The sequence below is a fragment of the Xenopus tropicalis genome, chromosome 8, assembly GCF_000004195.4.
Source record: "Xenopus tropicalis strain Nigerian chromosome 8, UCB_Xtro_10.0, whole genome shotgun sequence".
Taxonomy (NCBI): Eukaryota; Metazoa; Chordata; class Amphibia; order Anura; family Pipidae; genus Xenopus; species Xenopus tropicalis.
In genome coordinates, this window is record NC_030684.2 from 52,323,170 (window position 1) to 52,348,021 (window position 24,852).

Sequence of the window (24,852 nt, forward strand, 5' to 3'; positions counted from 1 at the left end):
TGCACCCAGGTTGTAATCCCTATAAGTGTGTGCCTCAGCCTTTTTCTATATATATATATTTACAACCTACAGTTTACACTTATTTTTATTTATTGTATTATGATTTATATATATAACATTTTTTTTTTAAATGTCATGTGACATATGATGTTCTATTAATCAGACACTTTAGGCTTGACAAAGGGAGTGGGTGCTTCCGAAACGTTAATGTTGCTGTCTGTAAATGCTGCCTGGGAGCTACATGTCAAGCTACGATGGGAGTGCTGTGCTTCATTGAACTGTATGTATTGTGAAGGTGTGGATTCCTTCTTGCATGAGCACCCCTATTTGCTTATTTTGAGACACTTATTATTTCAGTGATGCCGCCATATAATATATATACAGTATATATATATATATAAAGAACGAATGGGCACAGCACTCACAGGACTTGCAAAAAGACAAAAAATTCCTTTAGTAGTGCAAAAAAAATCGACGTTTCAGTCACAAACCTTTCCCCGCACTATTTTTTGTTTTTTTTCAAGTCCTGTGAGTGCTGTGTCCATTTGTTGTCTATATTTGGATACCTACACTTGGCATCCAGGCAATTTTTATTTATTTTTATTTTTTATTGCCCTCCCATTACTATGATATATATATATATATATATATATATATATATATATATATATATATATAGTTATACAGTGTTTAAAGAGGGGTTTTCTGTTTGATAGCCCCCTGGTGTTTATTTTTCTTTATTGTCAAATGGATAAGGTGGTGAGACGGTGAATAGTTAGGGCTCTGGCATACGAGGGAGTTTAGTCGCCCGCCACAAATCTCCCTTGTTGCAGGCGACTAAACTCCCCGATATGACATCCCACAGGCGAAAATGTAAATCCCCGGTGGGGTGGCAAACGCGACGGAGCGATTTGCAGAAATCGCCGAAGTTGCGATCTCAACTTCGGAGATCGCGTATACCAGTATGCCATCCCACTGACGATTTACATTTTCGCCGGTGGGATGTCATATCAGGGAGATTAGTCGTGGGCGACTAATCTCCCTGTGTACCAGAGCCCTTAAGCTGCAATTAGCACTAGAGTTTGTGCCCTATTAACCACTGCACAGCATCAATGATTTTCATTCTATACCCCTATAAAACACAAATGACTTTCAGACCATCCTATACTCCTATAAAACATAACATTCAGACCCTCCCATACACTTATGAAACATCAATGAGTTTTAGAGCATCCCATACCCCTATGAGCCAGCAATGACTTTCTGACAACCTTAAACCCCCACAGAGCACCAATGATTTTGCACCATACTGCACCTCCTGGGCTGGATCTGTGTAGGGTGGTATTCAATCTGTATGTATTTAGATTAGGATTCAGCTATTTCAAGGAATATTACCCCATGATTATCAAGTATTATCAGGAGACCCCAGCAAACAAACCATCAGTAGGGACAGAAATGCATGCTTTTACTCTGCACCTTTCAACACTGCAACCTTTCCTCATAAACAAAAGATATTTGCTTTCAACTATTATAGCACATTTTATCGATTGGCGCTAACATATTCTATTTAGAACTACAACACATATGAAATCAATATGTTGAATGGCTAATTAGTATGTCATTAAGATGCACACTACTGAAACCAATGCATTCTGCGTCATGCAAACTACATACAGTGCTATTCACCACGTTGCGTTCATAGCAGCAATTTTTAAGGTCTGAGCTGACATTTAAAATAATATTGTTGTGCCCAGAAATCCATTGAATTGTTGTGAATAAACTAAATACCAATTATACCAGTTTTTGTACTCTCCCTTTTATTCATATCTCAAAACACACATAAGAATCAGCATTAATCACAGGGTATATCACAGACTTGGGTGTCAGCTGGTAAAGTGGTAGCTTCCATTTGTCAGTGGAGAGATAATTAAATAGGTTGACAGTTGAAAATACAAGCTAGCTATACTCCCACAGCTCACTAAAGGAATGTACACAAAAATCCATACTAATAATTAAACAAGTCCTTCCTGATTGGCTGTGTTTACATGCAGTTTCCAAACACATTAACTTTGCTGGTTTTATTTGCCATATCTTTAATTCCAAGTTGATGTATGCAGAATGCCTATATTCTGAGGGCTGCAGTATAAATCACTCACTATATAAGTGCCTTCATGCAGGAAATGTTTTAACAACTATTATGTTCTGCTTTAATAACATTTTGATGGGCGGGAATTGCTTTGTGGCTTACAGTACTGTAATATGTACGAAAAGCAATAAAAACTCATCTTAGATCCATGAACCTTGTCCGGTGTTGGAGAGCCCCCAAGTATCTTTCTATCAGAAGTATCCTATTCATGCTGGCTGTAAGATTCACTCAAAGGGAAGCAACAGGCATATTTTCAAATCAGGACAGCTATTTTTCTCAGCAGTGGAATCAAATGTAGCAGTGCTTAATAGTGGGTCCATAATAAAGTCTGGTTTGTGAATAATAATGAGTGACCACATTACTGGTTATTGTTACCTTTAATTACATTTCCACTTGGTAGAACACAGGCTGTTTTCACTTACAGGGGATACAGATGAGCTCTGGTAACTGAAGTGTCTGGTATAAGAGCTCCATAATATTTCAGCATCTCACAGAGATATGTCTTTTTGCTGGTTCAGGGGGTATATTTTTTATGACTGGACAGAAAAGTCAAGACAAACATTTACCTGTATATCTTACTCCATGAGGCACAAAATGCCATTTTCCTGTCCCCCAGCACTTTGACAAGTCAACACTCCCAGTGAAAATACATCCCAATGGGGCAATAATGGACATCAGAAAACTGTCAAATGTACAGAATATATATTGTACCTGCAAGCAATATTTGATAAAATATATATACTGTTTACAACTGTGTATTGTCTGAAGACTTTAAAGATGCACTTGATTAAATAAGTCAATGGACTAACTTACTAATGCAGATTGGCATGTTTTTACTCACAATGAACAATGTTTTCTCTTTCTCTTTAATATGGCTAATATAGAATGTTCCAACACTTTCATAAGATTTACCAATGAGGATATAAAGTACTGAAGTTGTGGTGTTGCTTTTCCCTGGTTGGTGCTTCCAGCATTCCTAGGAAAAAGTTAATATGGGATTTATTGGATGTGTGTTGGCACAATATGCAATGCCACGTGAACCCTGAAAATAACATGTCCTTAAAGCAGTAGTTCCCTTGGGTGCAACACATTGTACACAATTACCCGCATTTCGTCAAAACGTAATTGGTGCCAGGTGCAATGTATTGGCACAAGTTCCCTGGTAAATCTCCTTTAAATATAAATATATATATGTTGGGCTGAGGATCCTTAAATAAACCAGATTGCAAATCAGCAGAACCTACAAAATAATGGAATGGGGTTATAATTTGAAAGATTATCAAATAAATGTATGAAAATTGCATTCACTTATAATGACCATATTATATTAAAGTGTATTTTAATTACCACCCCTAGTCAAATTCACCCAGGTTTGCATTCAGTTTTATTTTATGTTTTGAATATTTTCAAATTGAAATCTAAATAGCTGCAAACAATCTGGCAGGCATCCAGTTTGTATTGTAATATGTTTGTCAAAGCCAAGTGCTTTGTTAGTCCTATGCGGTGTTACTCAGTTCAATTCATTATGGGTGTAAAAAAAAAAAAAATAGAGGAGAGGATTCCCCCCCCCCCTCTTCCTTGCTGGCCACATGACCAAGCCAGACTCTCCAATACAAAACGCAGCCCCTGTAGTATGTGAGAGCATTCTCTGGCAGACTAGAGCTCCCTCTGGAAGGAGTTAGGCTTTTCCAATACACACAGCTCGCTTCTTGGATTCAGCACAGTTCTGCTCGCTCGCACTCAGCCACAAGAAACATGAATCTCAGACTTTGGGCACTGGCGCTTCTGCTCTTCATTTTAACCTTGACTTCAGCATTTGGAGGTGAGTCTGCTTTCTGAACCTTACTGTGTATATATATATATATATATCATGTAAATAAAAACTATATTTCTATATTTATACTTATTTCTATAATGCACCCTGTACTTAACAGTCATTGTAGCCACATGCAACATTTATAAAGAAATACTGCAAGGAGAGCTGTGCTGAAGAGCTAACAGTTTAGCATTAGGAGTTAGAAGAAATGCAATAAGGGATTAATTATTAACTACTAGGAATCAGATACCAGTATAACCAGTGTACTTTAAAAATGAGATGCATAAGTATTGTGCTCAAAAGCAAAATCATTACATTTTGGTGTAACAGGGTGCAAAAAAGGCACAAGTAGAACCTGCAGAATAACGAATTTAGCACTGTATTAACTTTTACACTGTATTAACTTTTACTCACAATGTATATCTTTCATTAGGCATAATAGCTAATAGCTGCGGTACAGAGTTTTTACTAAGCATGGTATTTTCTATTACCTGTGGTGTTGATGTTTAATTAAGCATGGCATTAACTTAGTGTAGCACAGATGTTTTATGAAGCATTGTATTCACTGGTATCTGCAGCACAGATGTTTTATTAGGCATATGTAAATGACTAACTCTAAAACTCCCACCGCAGATCTAAAATTAAGCCTAGCATTAACTAATCTAAAATATTTTATTAAATGTGGTATTAATTGCAACCTTGACCTTGTGTTTAATGCTTTATTAGCTAATGCCTACAGCATAGATCTTTCATTAAGCCTGGAGTTAACTGATACCTGCAGCACTGACTGACTGCATATTAAGTGCTGTACTGATACCTGCAGCACATGGTATTAACTAATGGCTAATCTTAAAGTTCAGCTGAATGTACAGTTGAATGCATATGGAAATATCAATATTGTAGACGTGAGAATGCATTGTATTGTATGTTACATGTTTCAGGCATTCAGTAGCTTTTATGTTTAATCTGGTGACATATATATCTAAAGCCTTATATTAAGCTATAGCTATTACTATGGGAGATGCATGGTCCTGCTTATATTCAGTTGTAAGATGGAAAATAATGCTTGTATTTAGTTTTCTGGCTAAAGTGTCTTGTGCACTTGCTCCTGGCTCAGATTCTTGCAGGATACCTTGATAAAAGAGCTCTCTCTGAGATCAGATAGGGGCTGTGTCAATAGAGGAGTTAATAAATCACAGGATGTCACCTGTTTACACTAAGTTGTGGTATGCGATGGTGTTTACCGCACACCTGGAAGTGGGGCTTACTGGCTCCTAGTGATATTAGTGTTGCTCAGGGGGCCATTTTCATTCAACGAGGGCAACTCCTTTTTATCTCCAAGTTCATAATTTATCGGCATATTAGAGGCATCACTTAGGAAATTGGATTGCATTATTACATTTATTGTCCTAAATGACATGCTGTGTGTATGTCAATAACTGATATGTTCACCAGTATAGGGTAGGATTGAGCTGACACAGATGGACCCTTGAAAGGGTATGACTGATATGGTTAGGACTTTCTTTATCAGTATTACTGAATGTTGGATGATGATATGATGCCAGCCATGTGGTCAGTATGCGGGAGGGTTGTTGGCTTTGCCTACAGTAAATCGACTACAGTTTGAAGCTCTTAATCACTCTGTGTTCCCACACCAACAAGGCCCTTGGGTGCTTTAAAATTCATTTGTGGAGTAAAGAGAAATGTAGCAAGTGGGATAGAAAAGCAAATAAAACTAGTAGATGGCAAGACTATGAACATTACTGTCAACCACACACTGGTAGTATTATAAAGCACTTATTTTGGAATACAGTAAACCTTATAATAAAAAAACTATTAGTCTTAATCAGCATCAATATTACAGTCACATACACTGATATCATTTATATGTAAATCAAATGTGTTGTTAGACAGACTTTGCCTTACTCAGACATCATGAACCCACACTGAATAAGATGCAGCCAAGTCTCTTAATCCTTAAGCAAACAAGTTTTACAAATGGAAGTGTTGGTTATTGTTCTGTATGACTGGCTGCAGGCTTATTATCTCTCTACGCTTAGCAATGGCAGCCAAGGGGTTAATGGGCATGTACTAATTACTGATCTTAGGATGAATTTGGGCAATTCAAGAAGTGACCTGTTGTAGCACAATGAATGTATGCGCATTGGGTCAGCCACGGAAGGTCAGTTCAAAGACATAAGTTGTGACCTATTGTTCTGCTCATTTTGAGAATTAACCCCCTACCTTGGCTACATTACTTCTAAGCATCAATGAATAATTCATAGCACACAGGGGTGGTCCAAGACTATTTGCTGCCTGAGGCACAATCACCCAGCTGCTCCCACATCTAGTCTTATTTTTCCTGCTGGTGGCATGGCAGTCCCACTCTGGAGATCAGGACCTGTAACATGCTGAAAGTCCATAAGTTCAGCTCTTGCAGTTTCAGACATCCCTCTGTCCATTCCCTAATTCAACAAAACTATTTTTACTCATGAAAAGGACATGAAATCATAGGAAGAGGGCAGACTGCAAAGGAAACTGGTTTCCGTGACTGATAGGGAAGATAGGGAAGCCACAAGCAAATTAACATATGTAAAAGGTACACTATCTTCAAAGAACCAACATATCCAGTCGTTTAAACAATTACCTTGAGGCTGCATTGATATGGTCCATACTACCCTCAAGCAACTGCACTGTGCTGACATGCCCATGATGTTGCATTGCATTGTGAACCCAAAGCTTGGAGAAATGTCTCTTTATTGTAGGCATTGGCATACTCCAGTGTACAACAGGAACTAATAGGAAGTAGGTGACTATAAATGCTGCTCATTTCTTTTTTCAAGGAAGGCAAAATCACTTACGCTCACTGGCAAAGCCAAGGCTTAGCTCTTTAGACTCAATATTCAATATTCATATAATAGCATAGGCAGTTAGTCACAGCCTGGTGCGCCTACTGGAAAGGAAACCTAATATTGCATGGACTTTATCTATTTGAGGTGGACTAGCAAGTGCTGGTACTGGGATCATATCATTATAAAGAGCAACTGAAGGTCTTAATAAATGTGAGCATAACTGAATAGAACTATTTCCATTGGCAGCAACCCTATGCTTCATCCACATTTTATTGTTAGAATTAGTCTTCAATATCTAAAGATAGAGAGATGTCAAATACATTGTTATAAAAAAACTCTCAATGGGAGAAATTGAAACTAAACCATAGCCCCCCTACTCCCCCCCCCATTCACACAAACAGTAAACACAGCAAGACCCCAGTCAAACAATTATCCCTGAGGCTACACTAGAGATTCACACTGACACTGTGTGTGACCTCTACTTTATCTTCTTCATTCTATGTTTACCCAACTGAAACCCAGTAATGCACAAAACCACCCTGCTCTTTCCCAAACTGGGAAGGATTATCTGCTAGATAGAATCAAATGTGTGTGTGCTGTCCATTAATGGAGAAATCTGAGCAACATTGTATGGATAAGCATCATATATATTCTGTTTGTATCTGTATTACACTGAGATAAAAGATACTTCTTTTCCAGCCACAAACCAACTCCTTATCTTGTATCCCATTCAGTTTAAAGGAACAGTAACATCAAAAAATTAAAGTGTTTTAAAGTAATTAAAATATAATGTGCTGTTGCTCTGCAAAAAACTGGTGTTTTTGCTACAGAAAAGCTACTATATAAATAAGCTGCCGTGTAGCCATGGGGGCAGCCATTCAAATGTGAAAAGGCACAGGTTACATAGCATATAACTAGTAGATAAGCCCCATATAATGGGGGTTTATCTGTTATCTGCTAAGTAACCTGTGCCTTTTCTCCTTTGAATGGCTGCCCCCATGGCTACACAGCAGCTTACTTATATAAACTATAGTAGTCTTTCTGAGGCAAACACACCAGTTGTACCAATGCAGGGCAACAGTACATTATATTGTAATTACTTTTATACACTTTAATTTTTTGGTGTTACTGTTCCTTTAAGATGACCCCATTTGTTCAATAATTTGCCACAATTTTACTAATAATTTACTAAGATGAAACACAACACAAGCCTGAAAACTGTTAAAATAAGGCTTTTCGATACAAATCAGTACATAAAAAGGCAGGATGTGACCCTGCAAGGGAGTTCTTGTAGCCAGTGCTTGTCTCTGTAGCTCTATAGATACACTTGAATGGCTGCCTTACTATATATAATGCTTTTATATTATTCCATTAACTTGTAAATATATCTTCATTATTTAAATACAAGCTTTTTATAATCCATGTGGCCCTTTAATGCTCCCATTCATTAAAACAAGTGTCACAGATGCAGCAACCCAGTCTTTAGCTATAACATTCTCTTGGTTCCCCACAATATTCTTAGAAAGAATATTTGCCATAGCAATGGGTCTCTTTCCCTCAGGCCTGTGCCTGCATTGTAGGATGTATACACTCTAGATTATAGTTTATGTGCATGGTTGAGGGGGGGGGGCAAAAACATCATTTTTCTGGGGGGCCCAAGATGTAAAATTATGCATCCTGAGTGCATCCCTTTGTTTTCTCAGCTGTTTAGACCTACAGAATCTCAATAGGAAGCATCTGGAGCTTCTGTGACACCTGATACATTTTGTGAGGCTTGATGATGTTTGTAAAAGTTAAAAAAGATAAAAGAAGAATTTTATGTGACAAATAACAAAAGTATAACGTTTTAGGTGTAGTTTCGGGCTGGCAATTCTTGCTTGAAAATGTAGCAAAGAGCATTTCAACCACCTGCCCAAAACTACTTCAGGAAGGAATAAATATTCTACATGTGCCATTGGTACCAATTTTAATAATGGAGTAGATCAGGACACAAAAGTTGCACAAAGTAAGGTTATAAATTCCATCATAACATTGAGGATCATGCAGTTTCTAATCAATAATACTGAATAACTATTTTGTTAAGTTGTTAACTAAGTTGTTAAGGTCTATCAAATATAAATATATGGGAGTAGAATAAATATAAAGCTTAGGAATGTGCAATGTTCCCTCTAAGCTGTGAGCTTGTGCGCACACACACACATTTTGGGTGGAATTAGAGGGAGCATTGGGAACATTGTGCAAAGAGTGCCTATATGCAGCACTAGACCAGAATTGTAGACTGCCAACACAGTGTTTTTAACTGCAGCAACACTGAGGATACACAATGGTTTAACTACAGACTGAGTGTTTTGGTTTTTAAACTCTGCAAAAAAAATGATCCCATCTGTCCTCAGCCTTAAGTAGTGAAGCAGCATAAACAATACATCTCTCTGAAAAGCAACTATTTCTGATTTTCCAGCATTAAGCACTGCCACAGTGAACCACAGTTCTTCTAATTTATGGCAACACTGATGTGAGCAGCTGTATCTTTAAACAACTACTTTAAGATAAATCAAGTCCCTAGAGCAGTGGTTTTCTGACTTTTTTGTTTCAGGTTCCAATTTCAGTTCCAGAATTTGGTCAGGGGCCCCCCGTTAGTATGTAACCAGGTTATAGATACAAGACTAAATCAATAATGCTAAGGACAAAGTATCCTTCAGTCTAAATATTTTCCCTCTCTAGTATACGTGCAAACCAACATGTGCACGCTGGCAGGTTACTAAAGAGACTCTTTATCTGTACAACTAACGTAATCAGAATTTTCCAACATTTTACTGTATTACACTTGTGATAGACCACACTGCCCTATCATTCTGGTTGCTTTCTTTGGTGCATTGAGTTCTGTTTAATTGAATTGGTTTCCATTTAAACTATGCAATCTTTACAAATACATACCCATCTTAAAATAACTGATTTGACCAATAAACAACTGCCACTATCACACCTAATTTTGTTGGTCAAAATGGAAAAATGAGCTTACTGATGACCTGGTTTAGCACATGTATTGGGCACTGGCAGACCTGGAACAGTACATGACTTTACTTCCCACAATTCCAATGAGTGATACAACTAATATGAGCCTATTCATTGTGTCCATGCAGTGTGACCATATTGTGACCATATTTCAAACATGCAGGTGCAGATGGTTTGGTTATCAAACCAATCAACCCATTTTACTGAAAGGTCAGAAAGAGCACCATTTGACCATATATGTGAAAGGCCAGATAACAATGATCCAATTGTTTGGCCCAATGTGCAGATCTGAATGGAAGTGGGTGGAGGTGTGGTTCTTGTCACTTCCTTGTTTGCTAAACTCCTACATAGGCTGGTGGGAGGTATAATCAGAAGCAATTTCTGACTGTCGGACTATGATCAGGGCCACCAAAATAAAATATAAATTCAGACTACAGTTCAGTAAAAGGTATGTGAGATAAAATGTCAGTAAACTGAAGTCGTATACATTTACACATTGCTAGAGATGCCTGAAGCAATTTACACAAAATTGCAAATTATAAAATATATATATATATATTTAACTCAATTATATATATATATATTTAACTCAAATCACAGGTCAACATAAGATATGGAAATTCACTTTAGGAACAAATTAGTTTAAAACTGCAGTCCTCAAAACTACTTTTGATCATGTGTTGAATACCAACAATAAGTGGGTCCATAATGCCATGTTATGCTAAATAGCAATTCATCTATAAACAGCCTTTAATTATTACCACTGTTTCCCCAGCAACTGCAAAAACAGACATGTGAACTAAACCATTTTTTAAACAAAGGGAGACAACTATTAGAGATACGTGAAAGAGCCTTTTTTCTAAGGGCTGGACTACAAGATCTCCCCTTTGTAAGAGAAGAATACTGCAAGTCAGCTCTGAAAGCAATGTGGCCAAACACGGATAATGTGCATTTCATAAGCATCCTGTTATAAAAGTAAAATCGTCTAACCTTTGGGAAAGTGGGGTTAAAATGACCTGTTTCAAAAAACTGTCACATATTTGATGCACTGCCTTTCTTCCTTCCTCAGTGATGGACAATGTCTCATTCAATCGCTTAACAAAATGCATTTTGTCTGGTCACTGCAGTCTGAAGCACAGAGCAAAACAATAAACAGATGATGCCAGTCCTTAGGCAGCACTATAGGGCCAGGCTTGTACCACTGATGTCCTGATGTTACTTTCAGAGTCTTTTTAGTTCATCTATCATCTATATATCTATTTATCTATCATCTTTCTCTCTATCTAATCACAATGTTTTTCCCACCTTGCATTATTTCTGCCTTGCATTCCACACAGTTACACCTCATAATAGATTATGAGAAGAAAAAAAAAGGATAGTGAATAGAGATCCATGGGCATCCAACCTAGCATTCTATTATTCAATAGGCACTAAAAGGAAAGTCTATGGGTGCCTACGGATACCTTTCCACCTCAAAGTCCAGTCCTCTCTGCATTCTGCTGGAAAGGATTAGCAAAGTAGTAACTTGCACTACAGCAGGGGTAAATCAAAATACTGTCAATGGTGCACTGCTGGGTGCAGTTTTGTGACCATTACAGTGTCTAATGCCTGAACTTACCCTTCTTTAATGAGGCCTCATGTCATAAATGTTTGTAATATTTCCATTTTCTCCACTCCAAAATACTGTGTCCTTAATCTAGAATTAGGCCACACATCACTATAATACATGCAATAAATAAACGATTTCAGTCCTTGCTAATCGAAGAAAAGACAACATTTGTAGCCCTAAAATACAACAAGAGGGGATTTATGTAGCTCTGGGCTACTGTCTGCTATCATAAAGGTGAACTTGCACGTGCTTCTCAATAAAGGCATTGTGGAGTAAAGTGATTTACTAGGGGAGGAAATTAAGATATGCCCTTTGCCCCACATGAAGGCATTTGTACAATACACTAAAGCAATCATGCTTAAAGTATAAAGCAGAGAAACAGGAAGGAAGTTTACAATGCAAATATAAGAACTATACTAATGAAAGGAGGTCTTTTCTTGTAGAGAGCTCAGCGTGACAGAAAGGGAAAATGCCAGTTCATACATGTCACACATTTAGCTACCAGTTCTGTAAGGTTTATTGCTTTACTTCTTGCAAAGCATTTTAAAGCAGGGTTACAGACTAATAAAGAAGACACTTAATCTGCTAATAGATAAATCCAACTGTATACATTTCTTTTCAGAAGAAGCTACCACCTTGCTAATGTGAAGAAGGTCACACATACACAGTTATTTAATGAAACTGAGTACATTTCTAAGAAATTCTACATATTGCTCTGCATATGTGCACTATCCCACATAAAAAGCCAAAACAGAAAATTAGAATGACCAATTTGACGTGTTGGAGTAAGAGAGTGAGTGTTCCAGAACCTCTAGACTTCTACCCAAGTGCCTAGTGAAAATAACAGCTTTTGTTTTGTGCATTGTGTTTCTATACAACATGAAAATACAGTTGCTACCTCATGCTCTGAAAATTCTACAAATATAAAATTCACTGGCGGCAGGACTGATTAGTACTCAGGTCACTCTGCACACAAATGTCTTTGTATAAACATAATTATATGATGCACAAATGATACACAGTGCATTGCCAGTACTGGTCTAGGAGTGACATTGAAGTTTTACAGTACAAATACATTGAAACATCGGTTGTTTCTAGTGGTCTAGGCCTAAATCAGTGGGAGACCTACATTGCTAGGTTTAAACCAAAACTTACAAATCTGTCAGTAGGTCTTTCTGTACATTAAGATAATAAAAAAAGGGACAACATGCAATCTTCACCTTCTCTCTTAGCAGCTGTGATATTTCCTCCAATATGAATGTTATTATCACTGAGCATACAAGCTAAACAGCTTTGGTTTAACCACCATTCCAATCGCCCACATGTAGGAGTAGTTCCAGTTCTAAATGAGAAGCATCTTTACTGCTATGCCAGTTAATAAATCCACTTCTTCAGGCTTAGATTAGTGCACATTAGTGCACAAATCGCATAAAAGTCCATGGCTCTAAAAAGAAGTTCACTCTCTGTGTATTTTTCCCCCCTTAATTTTATATGTTCTCACAATTTTACAACAACTAATAACCAGAGTATTAGAGCTCAGTCAACATAATAGAGGGCCTTTTATAACCATACCAATTGCAATTAAAATATAAAATACATACATGTTCATTGTCCATTTTCCAGGGCAGTTCTGAATATACTGACAAATAATACTTCTGCCATGGATGTTTTTTGGATGAGAAATCCTATTGCAAACTAGTGACCCCAATGCCATTCTGTCTTTCTCTAAACCCAACCATGCCACTTTCCCATCAGTTTTAAGCAGTGGCTGACTCACTGGGGGTGCTTGGAACAGTGGCAGGGGGGCCTCAGCCTGATGGACAGTTAGGGCATGATTTGGGAAATGAATTTCTATTTGCTGTTTTAGATACACCTGACAACCCAGCTTGAAGGTCAATTATTGACCTTTTTGGAACATTGAAACTTTAAAAAATAGGAACTTGAAACATGAATGGCTTAAGAAGAAACCCAAGGGACCTAGATATAATAATAAATAACTGTCAGTTTTTTGTTCCTGTCCCTTATCTTTAATGAGACAAATGCTGGAATTTTGCATGACTGTGACTCCTACTGGTTTTTAGCAAGGAGTGGATGTCAATTGCCAGTGTTATTTCATGCTTTACAATGAGGATCAACATTTCATGTAACCCAGTTGACCTGTTCACGGTGGCTTAAATGAGAGCATGAGAGTTCCCTTTTTCCTTGAATTAACATGGTAATTGGGATAACTCTTTAAGAAAAATGCTAAAGAATGCTAGGAATGGTTGCTAGACTGGCACATTAGATATTTCTAGATTTAATTAGCACAAGCCACATGTTGCATGATGAAATTGCAAAGAGAAGAAGAATACACCATCTCTGCAGAATTTCTTCAACAAAAAACATATAAAGTATAGCTTCTGGAATTCTGGGAACATACAGTTGGGATAAATATAATGATAAAATATTTCTTCTTTCTGGTGTTTCCCCTCTTTTGTTTCCCATACTAACCTTTTAACCAGTAGGTTATTGAGCTACACTTATCTGTGTGAAAGCAGGAATGTGTATGGTTGGAGTTATCTTCTGTTTTTTTGCTGAATGAATAAATAAAGCAAAACACAGTGCATAGATAGCGGTAGATTACAAATTTGGTTGATATAATAAAGGGTGATGTTACTAATGTAATACCTGTTCGGGGAGCAAAAAAAAGCTTTTAACAAATGTTAACATTTGTTCTTAGTTTTTGTGGAGATTTATCACACTCAGTTTGTATTGTAGATTATCCTTATTATTTTTTGTCTATAGTTTCCAGAAACATTATTCCTTAACCAGTTTTCATGGCTTTTCACAAGTAAAATGCATTTAGTAAACATAGTGGGGTTGGCAGTTAGAGCATAATAAAGGGTAGAATAGAGGACTGATCACATTCTCCTAAACCTCTAGATTTTTCAAACCCTGCTAGAGAATGACATTTATGGCAAAGCTGAATAAGTGAATTTGTTTATTGCACGGCACACATTCCTTCATTCAGTGAATGGATGGGGGTGGGATGAGATGCAGTTAGTAATGACTGCTTTGTATCAGAGGAACTCATTCACTGCTCAGGCTCTAACAGATGGCAGTAGTTTGTACAGATGTATAGGACACAATAAGAGATTTGGGGGTTCATCCTGTCTTATGTTTATTGCTGGTTCTGCTAATTTGAAGAAGCTCACCAATGTTTAATGAGGCAAGGGGACAAGGCAAGGACTTATTATTTTAGAGCTATGGGACACAATACACTGATAATTTTACTCCCAGTCAAAGCTATGGGAGACTATGGAAGTAATGTCATTAGATAAGAGGATAATCCAGTTCCTATGTGAGCACAGGTAGGTCAGAAATGACTTCCTGTCTGAGCCCCCAGTAATGGCATGTGCACCACATGGCCACCAAATGTGAACTGAACGTCACTTTCTCCTTTAATTTATAAAGATGTTTGCTTGACGTTCCTGGTAAGCTCTTCCTTAACTACATTTGTAAAAAAACTATGTATCGACCTTAAATGAGTTTCAGATTATTTCCTAATAGGTCATGATAAATGCAAGTTGGGTTTCTTCTCTTTAAATAAGATTAAACAGAAAGGCAAAAATATGGCTCCTATTATGTAACATAGTGTACATTTTAGCTAATCTGGACACAACTGCAGATTTCTGTTTAGGGAAATCTAAGAAAACCAAGCATATGGGCTCATAAAAATGTTACAAACATAAAGAGGCTGTGTGCGGAGTAGGGGGTTGTTTCATAAGCACAGGATATTTATACAATATGTTAGCATCCTATCAGCTTAAGAGATATGTCCTCATTGTTATTAAAAAAAGGTTAATATATAGGCTGATGTATATGCTGACATGCTTTAATCAATACAGTAACTCTGCAGGGGATAGTGGGGGCATCATATAATAAATGGCCTGAGCACTTTGTGTCCCAATAATCAAAACAAGAACATTTAAAAATAACTTCATATGCATTCCCTGTCTCTATGCTGTAATAGCTGACATGTTTCCCATTTAACACTCAGGCATTCTGGGAATTGCACTTTAGCTGCTCAGCATGTGCCGTATACTGAAGATTCCTATTAACCAACTTATTTTAGGCATACATAATTCATGTGTGCAGACATTTACTTATATTAGAGTAGGAGATACAAACCTACTCCCTTTGTGAATGGGGAAAGTGTATGTAAAAAAGGAAACCATAATTGTGCTTTATTGTGGCAGTAAATGTTTGCTAACAGCATGAGCTAACGGTACACTCCTTTGAACCCTGTAGTATCAAGGTGGTAGTTTAGAGTCACAGAAACTCGTGCTTTACTTTACCCAGTTGTTTAGCTAGTTGGTTTGTACAAGAATAAGAGGTACTCCAGATTTTGCAAACTATTACTCAGGGTTCCCACAGGCCAAGGGCCTAGCAGCTTGGCATACCTTGGTAGAGTTATAGACTTGCAAGCAGCTGTAGTTTTTCAGCCATTGAAATGATGCTTATTGTTTTACAACTACAACAGCTGGTGAGTCAGAAGCTGGAGGTTAAGAAATGCCTTGTTAATGCCATACTAATATTCCTTACTACTTCCACAGCTCCACTGGCTGAAGGCTCAGATAGAAATGATGAAGAACAGAATATCCGGACACTGGTAAACCCAAAAATGGTCCGTAACCCTGCACCTCAACGGCAAGCCAACTGGAGAAAAATCCGACGTCAAAGACCTCGCCTTTCACACAAGGGCCCAATGCCCTTCTAAGAATAAAAAGGTAAGAGAGTGCAGTAAAAATATTGCTGTACTATGTATTACTCCTTTATAAGAGGCAAGCTGTCACCCACTTCTTGATCTGTCATTGACATTCGAAGCACAACAATACAGTATGTTAAGAATTTAACCTGCCTTATCTTAAAGTATATACAATTCCATTACTCCCTCCATCATTCTATTTACTTAACTCACTGAGCAGTAAAGAAAGAATTCCAATGTGTTTTTCTAGTCTTTTGAAAAGCAGCACATGCTGTTCCATCTAACACATTCTGTACAGTATATATTCATATATGTTTAGTTTTAATTATATGTATTAGTGTTTAAAGTGCTACATTAATAACTGTGCTTTTGAAGAAAGCAGACAAGGCACCAGGGGAAACAATTTACTGACATATGAATCTGGGAGCTCAGCAGTCCAACTCAGAGTGTGACCTGATGTTGGTTGATGTTGAATTCCATTTGGGTCAAATATTCTGGTGTTAGTAAGGCAGAAGTCTAACATCTAATTTTAAACTGTGAAGTCTCTTTAAATGGAAAATATTTCCTATTTAAAAGTTGGTTTACATTCATTTCATTTTCTGGTGAATGTTAAAAAAAATGACATTGGCATAGGTGATTTTGCAGAGGAAATCTGATTTGTTTTCACATTAGGTCAATACACATAGGGCAAGTGTAAGGTCATATATTAAGAAACCGTGTCCATAGAACCTCATGGAATATTGCTCCTCAACTTCCAATAATTAACAAAAATGGCTCAAACTAAACATCATTTATTGTTGTTGTTGTTATAATATCAATTTAATTTACCACAAACCTAAATAATGTTTTCATATTTACTAATTTTTGTGATTTGAATCTATTTGCAGATTTATTGGAATTGAGTTGTCCCCACCAACTGCATAATCTGCTATGTTTGGCATGGAACCCTGTGATGCTCAGAGAGATTGAAAACATGTGAGTCCAGCTGCCTTCGGTCCTATGGATTTGCCTCTTCAACTTTTATTGCAAAGATATATTGGATCAAAGGACACTGCATTGAGGGATTGTCATGTGTTCCCAGGATTCCAGCAATTCATCTCTGCTCCCCAAAGGGAGACCTTCCTAATTACTACTGGATCACGAACAGCTAAAGCAATGTTATTGCACTAAGATCTCCTTCCTGGCATTGCCCATGCCTTACTCTGCATTTTGTGTATCTCTAACATCATCATATGTTTAAGGAATGTCTAACAGCCCTTTTGCACACTTTCCAATCAAGCGTTTGAGCCTCTAATGAGCCAAAAAATGTTTGTGGTAAAAAATGTTGGTGCTGAGCAAAATTTGTGTCTTAAACTGAAAAGGAGGCTGGTGTGAAACATATACTATTTGCATTAGGCTACTTTCAACCTAAATGGGTTGATCCACTGGGACATATCTCATTATGGACATGTCATAAAGATTCCTTTAGGTTCCAAGCCCCTTGCCTGTGGCAACTACCTTATTTCTCCCCAAGAAGCTGTTGGATTTTTTTTCTTTTTTAGAAAAAAAAAAAGTATTAATGAATAGAAGCCATCCAAATAGCACTTTCTATAACACACATGCTTTAACGGGTTCATTTCATGAAAACTAAAAGAAAACAAATAACAGTATTGTGTTCATTTTTTTGTAATGCTCTTTTCTCTTCTTTAAACAAATGGTTCTCTTTGTGTATATGTATATATATGTATATGTATCTCTGAAAAGAAGATTCTTATTTTTTTTTAAGTATGAATGGCTGTATTCTATTTATTTTGTGATATTTTAATTTAATGAGATTGTTAGAGATTTGTGGTTTTTGGGCATTGTCAATGTTATAAAAAAATATTTTAAAGAATACAACATGCTTAATTGTTAGGATCTGACCAAAACTTCCATCTAGACCCCCTTTTTAATGTAAACCCTTTTACCCCATGGTATTGGCAATATTAATTATAATAATTTCCAAGTACATGGTCTTTTTAAAGTGGACTAAAACAGCCAAATCCTAATTCCAGTATGGTGACTTCATGTTATATTTTATAAGGGGTTATTGACTATGCTCCAACTAATTCAGAGCAGATATTGTGGTCTACAAGAAGGCCCATATTCAGCATTTCTGGGGCCCCTTAGATTTCATCCTGAGCCTGTAAGTTGTGCCCTTGAGGCATGGTAGAGGCTCCCCGTCCCACCCTTTGCATTGGTAAAAGGCAAAGCCTCAGACAGTTTTGGCTAGAGTGTGCAAAACTTGGGACTTACAGATATCTGGATACACTGAAAATGAGAAACTATAGAACCATCTCTGTGGTTGGTAGTTTCGATTCTTAATATGGTTGATAGTGGCTTCACAATGAAGCTCACATGGCATAGTGTTTGCTACTATCTAGCAGGTGTTTCCTTGGAAACCTTTAGTTATCTAATAATAAGTTTTATATTCCACCTGACTAATGTATTTAGCCTTTCTGCTGATGAATAAGTCAAATATTATCAAAACATATTCAAATGTAAATGTGCTCATTGTTCAGTAAGTAATAGATAATATATGTAATAGATCAATGGTGGTGCTCATGGCCCTCTTGCCTTAGCTGTCAGGAGATGTAAGCAGTGAGGAAGAACTTAGGACACCCATATCCGGAAAATGTATCTGTGTGGGTCTAATAAATGTAAGAGTTATGTCTAACAAAACAGCTCTGTTTCATATCAATGTCAATAGCTAATTCATCTAAAACACATTTTACAACAACATTGGCCGCAACAAAATGCCTGTGCAGCCACTGGTCATGCTGATGTTATTTTCCCACACTGTAAAGAAGAAAATAGGATACAGACTTGCTATATATTCACTTGACACATCAGCACCTTTTAAAATTCATTAAAAAATCAGATCCAGCACCACACTGCCAACAAAGGCATCTTCTTGTGACACCAAGTATAGATCATATTTCCCTCACGTACCGAGTGAAACATAATGCGCACATGAGAGAATCCTGAACAGCCAGCTGTATTCCATATTCTACTGGGCAGAGATACTGTACACATATCTAGAGTATTTGAAGATCTAGTCTTAATATTCATTTAGCTGTAATACACTATGTAACTAAGCATAATTACTCTGTAACAACCATAGTTTTTTTTATATAATATCTATAGTAAAGACTGTATGATTAACTATAGTAATCAAAGATTATATTTTGTATCCGGATCCCCTTGGTTACAAATACATGAGGTTTAAGCATTACTACTGACAATACTGTCTTTATTTGTCTGCAATTTAATATAAAGGTATGCCTAGGTTTTTGTAATAAATATTCACTCTGTAGCTTACCATAGAGTGTGCAGAACAGTGAAAAGGGTACTCCATTTTAGAGAGAGCTGGTCAACTTTAGCTTGTGGATGGGGCCTCTGCATGTCTGTTTTGAGTGATTGCGTTTTTCTGATCCATTTATACCCACTGAAAGATGTGGTGGGTCATCTGCACAGTAAGTAGAGGCAGAGCCTGGGTCTTCTTCACACTTTCACAGTGCTATTTGGCCATTTGTGTTTATGGCCAAATAATACACAATGGAATTGCACTGAAATCAACCAAGATGTGACTGGCTTAAGGCATGCATTAAAGGTTTTCAAACCCTGCCATAAATTTGGGGGGAAAATGGGGCCCCTAGACTTCCTGCATTATCAGGGAGCCTTGTGTTCTCTAACTTTTGCCCTTTTGCATAGTGGAATTTTAATCTCCAAAATGCTAGGAATGCAAGTTGTTTATAACCATAGACAACACACAGCACGTCCAATCCTAGTAGGAAAGAAGTGGCCCATGGAGATTTATAGACGTTTTGATGTCTGATAATTTATTTCCACCTACGAGTTGTCTCTGCTGGGCTGAGATGATGGATTATAGAATGCTGGTAGCCTGCCTATGCAGCCCCTAATTCTAAAAACCAAGTCGGCCTGCCAATGACAGTCAATATCCATTTTGGATTGATCAAGCCTAATTACCCAGGAAAACAAGCATAGAAACCATATATGAAAGCCCCCGGGACCTGGATGTTCTGTCCTTGGTCCATGTATCAGCAATTAAACCTTTATACTAAATAACCAGATCTCAGCAAGTATGGCTATACTACAGCTTTCTCTTATTTTAAAATGATATAGGGACTGAGATTAAATTATTTCTTCTTCAATTTCATTGCTGTAATTAATCAGTTTGTGGGAAAAAAAGGTTTGGCTTTGTCATAATTTGTTCCTACAGGAAAAATCTTTTGACATTTGCATTAAATTTTAGTTTCAAATATCCAGCCTAACGTTTTACCCATAAATGTAATTTGCCATGCACATTTCACATTGCCCTTAATCTAATACAGTATCTGAAGTACATACGATATTGCAGCTTTAAAGGGCAAATTTTATTAGCTTCAAAGCAGCCAGCATTGGCAAAGCTACTGTCAACAGCAGTTGGTTCTACTTGCAATTTTCCTCAGTCTCTAGGTCCAGCAGTACATTATTTAGCTAAGATGTAAATAGAAAATGTTAAAAAAATTGATGTGCAGCAACATAAATTGTTGCATGTGTCAAATAAATGTCAAATTTTGGCTTGTGCCATTTTCTGTGTTTTGCAAATTCTTTTTTCACAGTTTTGAATTTTCGGCAAAGCGAAATGGAACAGATTCACTCATCGCTAGTGTGAACCTAAAACCTAAATGGAATCTGTTTAGATACCAATGGGTTTTGATCAGACATACTGTATTTGATCAACATGGCTGAGTACAAGAATGGTTTCTGTTTGAGAACAGACTTCTAGTATCTGTCTCTTGAACTAGCCATCTTCTTAAAGACCAGATCAGTGCTTAAAATGGGCAATATGGACTGCCATTTAACTGGCCAGGTTGTCTATGATTCTCTTGTTTGGATAAATCAGTGCTCATGTGGCCAGGATAACAACATGAAGGGATACATTTTTTAAGGGAAGTTGCTTCTCTAAAAAAAAGTCCAAATACCATTCAGTATATGAACTGATAAATATCAGCATCATCTATTTATCTATAACTTGCTTTACCGACCCCCCTACTTCTCCTTACTGCTTTAAAAAAAAACCTAGGTCTCCAGAATGTATCCGTATGTGACAAGTGCTTTAATGCGTGTTCCTGTAAATGCCACTAGTTAAGTTTTACTGCTATGTGTTTTTTATTAAAGCAAATGGACTTCTATCTGATCTCCAAAGTGCTTATTCAACTACTTGCTGGACATGTGTCCTTGGAATGAACTTGCAGCACGCTCAAAGGGATTGCTGTGTGTCACTTCATACTTGGAACTTATCAGTCTGAATATAGGGTGTTATACAGTATATGGGTCTGTAATAAGTAAAGTAACCATAGGGGTTGGCACTAGATAAAAATGCTGCTTCTGTTCATATACAGAAACCCATGGATCTCTGCTAATTTATGTCAAAATGGAAATATATGGTCATTCTCTAAGTTACCACATGTCCTGCTGTGTAGGAATTTTGCATTGTAAATAAATCTTATTAAAAATGAAGATAATAAATACTCATTTTATAACACTTATTGCCTCCATGTTTATGTTTTAAAGCACTGGTTTAACACCCAAATTCAAACACTCTTATCACTATTTAGTGTTCAGTTAGATACTGTGTCAAATAAATGACTTGCAATTAATGCAGAAAATTCAAAAGTGCAATCAGTGACTACTGAAGCAAACGCCACCAATCATTTAGTTTTTTACAGACACAATACAGTGTATGGCAATTCTTACTGAGAAATTAATATGGGTCAAATTTTGAGGGATTTCTGATGTAAAATTTTCCATGTAGTAAAAGAATCTTCATACTACATACAGTATACATCTATGACAAGTTGTATGTGTTGTGTATTTTTGTCAGTAGCAGTCTCCTACTTATAACTGACAGTCTACATACAGAAATACATTTTTGCTATTCCTTTACCTCTAACAATAAAGGTTGTTTAGTTGTGGTTATACATAATGTATATATAAATATATGTAAGGGGTATTATATTATTTTTTCACTCTGTGGAGCAGTCCTCCAGCTGTCTCCTTATGTTATCACATTCCACTTAACACTCCTATTCTGCTGTCATTTCAAGGCAGTGTCCCTGGTGGGAGAGTATAGAGATTGGTCAGAGTGTGGGGACTGAGAAAGTTAGGAAACACCATCCAGAGTAGCAGGGAGGAAGGTGCCTCAGCGTCCGAGAGACCCGGAGCTCCAATGCTGACTCCTTTCCTACTCCTTTTCCATCCAAGCCTTAAGATGCCCACTAAGGGGCGTATTTATTATGCTGTGTAAACTAATTCCCTGTGTAAAATAAATGGAAAAGATCGCCGTCTGAACGCCGGATATTCTGGTGGAAGAAAAAACGCATAAAAAAAATATGCAGATTTTACGCCGTTTTTACACAGCATAATAAATATGCCCCTTGGTGTACCAGTGCCCTAAAGCTGTATGTGATCTCAAGTAAGCAAGCCCCTGAGAGCCTGCCTAGATGGCCTTTGCATATTCTTTTATTACTATATGTGTGTATTGGTAATGATAGTCCCTCTGAGGTCTAGCCCTAGCAACCCACATCCAGGCAGTTTAATTGGCTCCTGGCAAATGGACCCTACGGCATGTGGATGCGATAGGGAACTTAGACTGTAAGCTACACTGGGACAGAAACTGACGTGAGTGATGCCTAATCTCTGTAAAACACTGTGTTGCACTATACCACAAACAAATAACTAAAAAAGTAAATAAAAAGATTACGGCCCAGCACAGCTGCATACCAGGTTTCCCACACTTTCCCAGAAAACAGGTTGACTTGTGCATGCTGAAGTGCAGTCTACAGCAACATCTGAACTGATCTTTGGTTAAGAAGCATGTCTGTTTTCTAGGTGTCTACTTTTTTAAAAGATAAATTGGCAACTCTAGCTGCCCTACAATTCTCAGCATTACTTGGGCTTACAGGGAAGATACAGAGAAGAATTGCCCTGGGTCTTTGTGCTGATGCTAGGCGCAACACAGAGAGCCCTGGATTTAAATCCTGCTGTAAGGATTCTCTGGCATTTGTTCCTTGCACATCATAAATGTATGCGGCACTCAAGGACAGAAACTACAAAGTATTGTGTCTGCAAAAAATGTGCTTTGTGCAGTACATCATTTCTGCTATTGCCAGCATTAATGGCACCAATAATATTAAACATCCCTTTTGCACCAGTGATGTGTAAGACACTGAAAACATGTGATTGTTGTTTAGTTTAATGACTAATGCTTTTTCAGCAGAGCCCTTAGTCATATTGTCCGAATCTTGCTGCACATACATTAGAAGATCCACTTGTTTGGCAAGTTTGCCAAATGAGTGGATCTATCCTCAAACTGCCCACCTAAGGCCCTATGGCCCAATGATTTAATCACAGTGATGGGGATACAAACAGCTGGGGAAAGGACTGCATCAAAGAACCTTGTGTTCCTTAATCCTACAAGAAAATCAAACCTGCCCGATCGACATCTGGCCATTTTTGGCCAGATAATAGTTTGGTACACCTGTTGGAAGGCCCAATACATAGGCTGATAAGCTGACGAAATTGATCTGAAGGGCCCAAATTGAAAGCTTAAATCTGCCCGTTTATGGCTGCCTTTACATTTGTTGTACAAAAATTCAGTCTAAATTTTTGTGCTGATCAGGTCAATGTGATTTTGATACAGTAGATCAAGATATCTGAGGCAAATCCCAGCTGATTAAATGCAATGCTGATTTGTATCAGTCTGAATGTAATATACAGGTAGATCTCCAGGAGCAGAGATTGTCTTAGGGCTCTGGCACACGGGGAGATTAGTCGGCCGCGACAAATCTCCCGTGTCTCGGGCGACTAATCTCCCTGAAATGCCATCCCAACGGCGAAAATGTAAATCGCCGGTGGGATGGTATACGCGGCGCGCGATTTTAGTGAAATCGTGAAAGTTTCCTCTCGAGGCCGCCACGTATGCCATCCCACTGGCGATTTACATTTTCGTCGGTGGGATGGCAATCTGGGGAGATTAGTCGAACAGGGAGTTTTGTCGTGGGCGACTAATCTCCCCGTGTGCCAGAGCCCTTATAGTTATAGTTGTCTGTTCCTTTTACAGACACAACAACTGACTGTGGTTTCCATTCTTTCAGCTTCTGTGCTTGCTTCCAGTTCTCTAATCTAGTTGCAGGTTTATTTTTCTCAATTCAAAAGAAAACTTTACTGCCATAGATCTTTCCTTCAAAAACAATGTTTTTCATTAACACAAACACACAAAAAAAGAGATTATATCTAATCAAGGCCCTTTTATTTCCCAGTAAGCCAAGTAAATAGGGGTTTATACTGTAAGACCAGATGAGAGAGTTCTTAAAGCATTGTATCTTTACCGCAATTTACTGTACATCAAGGACAAGGTGAAATATTTATGTTGAATTCCAAAAAATAAAAGTAAGAATTTGCATTCAAATGGGATTTCCTTTCTCAGGAACAGTTTTTTAAAAGGGAAAAAAATATTTCAAAATGTGTACTTAATCCTTCATGTTTGTTCTGGGACTTGTTAAATCTGCGGTGTTTGGCAACGTTGTGATAAGAAATGAAGCATGCCGGCTTTCAGTTCCATTCTCTGTGCTATTCCTATGAGAC

At 37.5% G+C, this 24,852-nt stretch overlaps 1 protein-coding gene across 1 annotated transcript; it reads left to right on the forward strand.

The window, feature by feature from the left end:
• Positions 1–3,803: 3,803 nt before the first annotated feature.
• On the forward strand, positions 3,804–17,946 carry apln (apelin). The gene is given in 3 exon segments (NM_001171675.1): positions 3,804–3,968; positions 16,031–16,204; positions 17,070–17,946. Coding segments are annotated over 2 exon segments (231 nt in total). The 5' UTR covers positions 3,804–3,901; the 3' UTR covers positions 16,195–16,204; positions 17,070–17,946.
• The last annotated feature ends 6,906 nt before the right edge of the window (positions 17,947–24,852 follow it).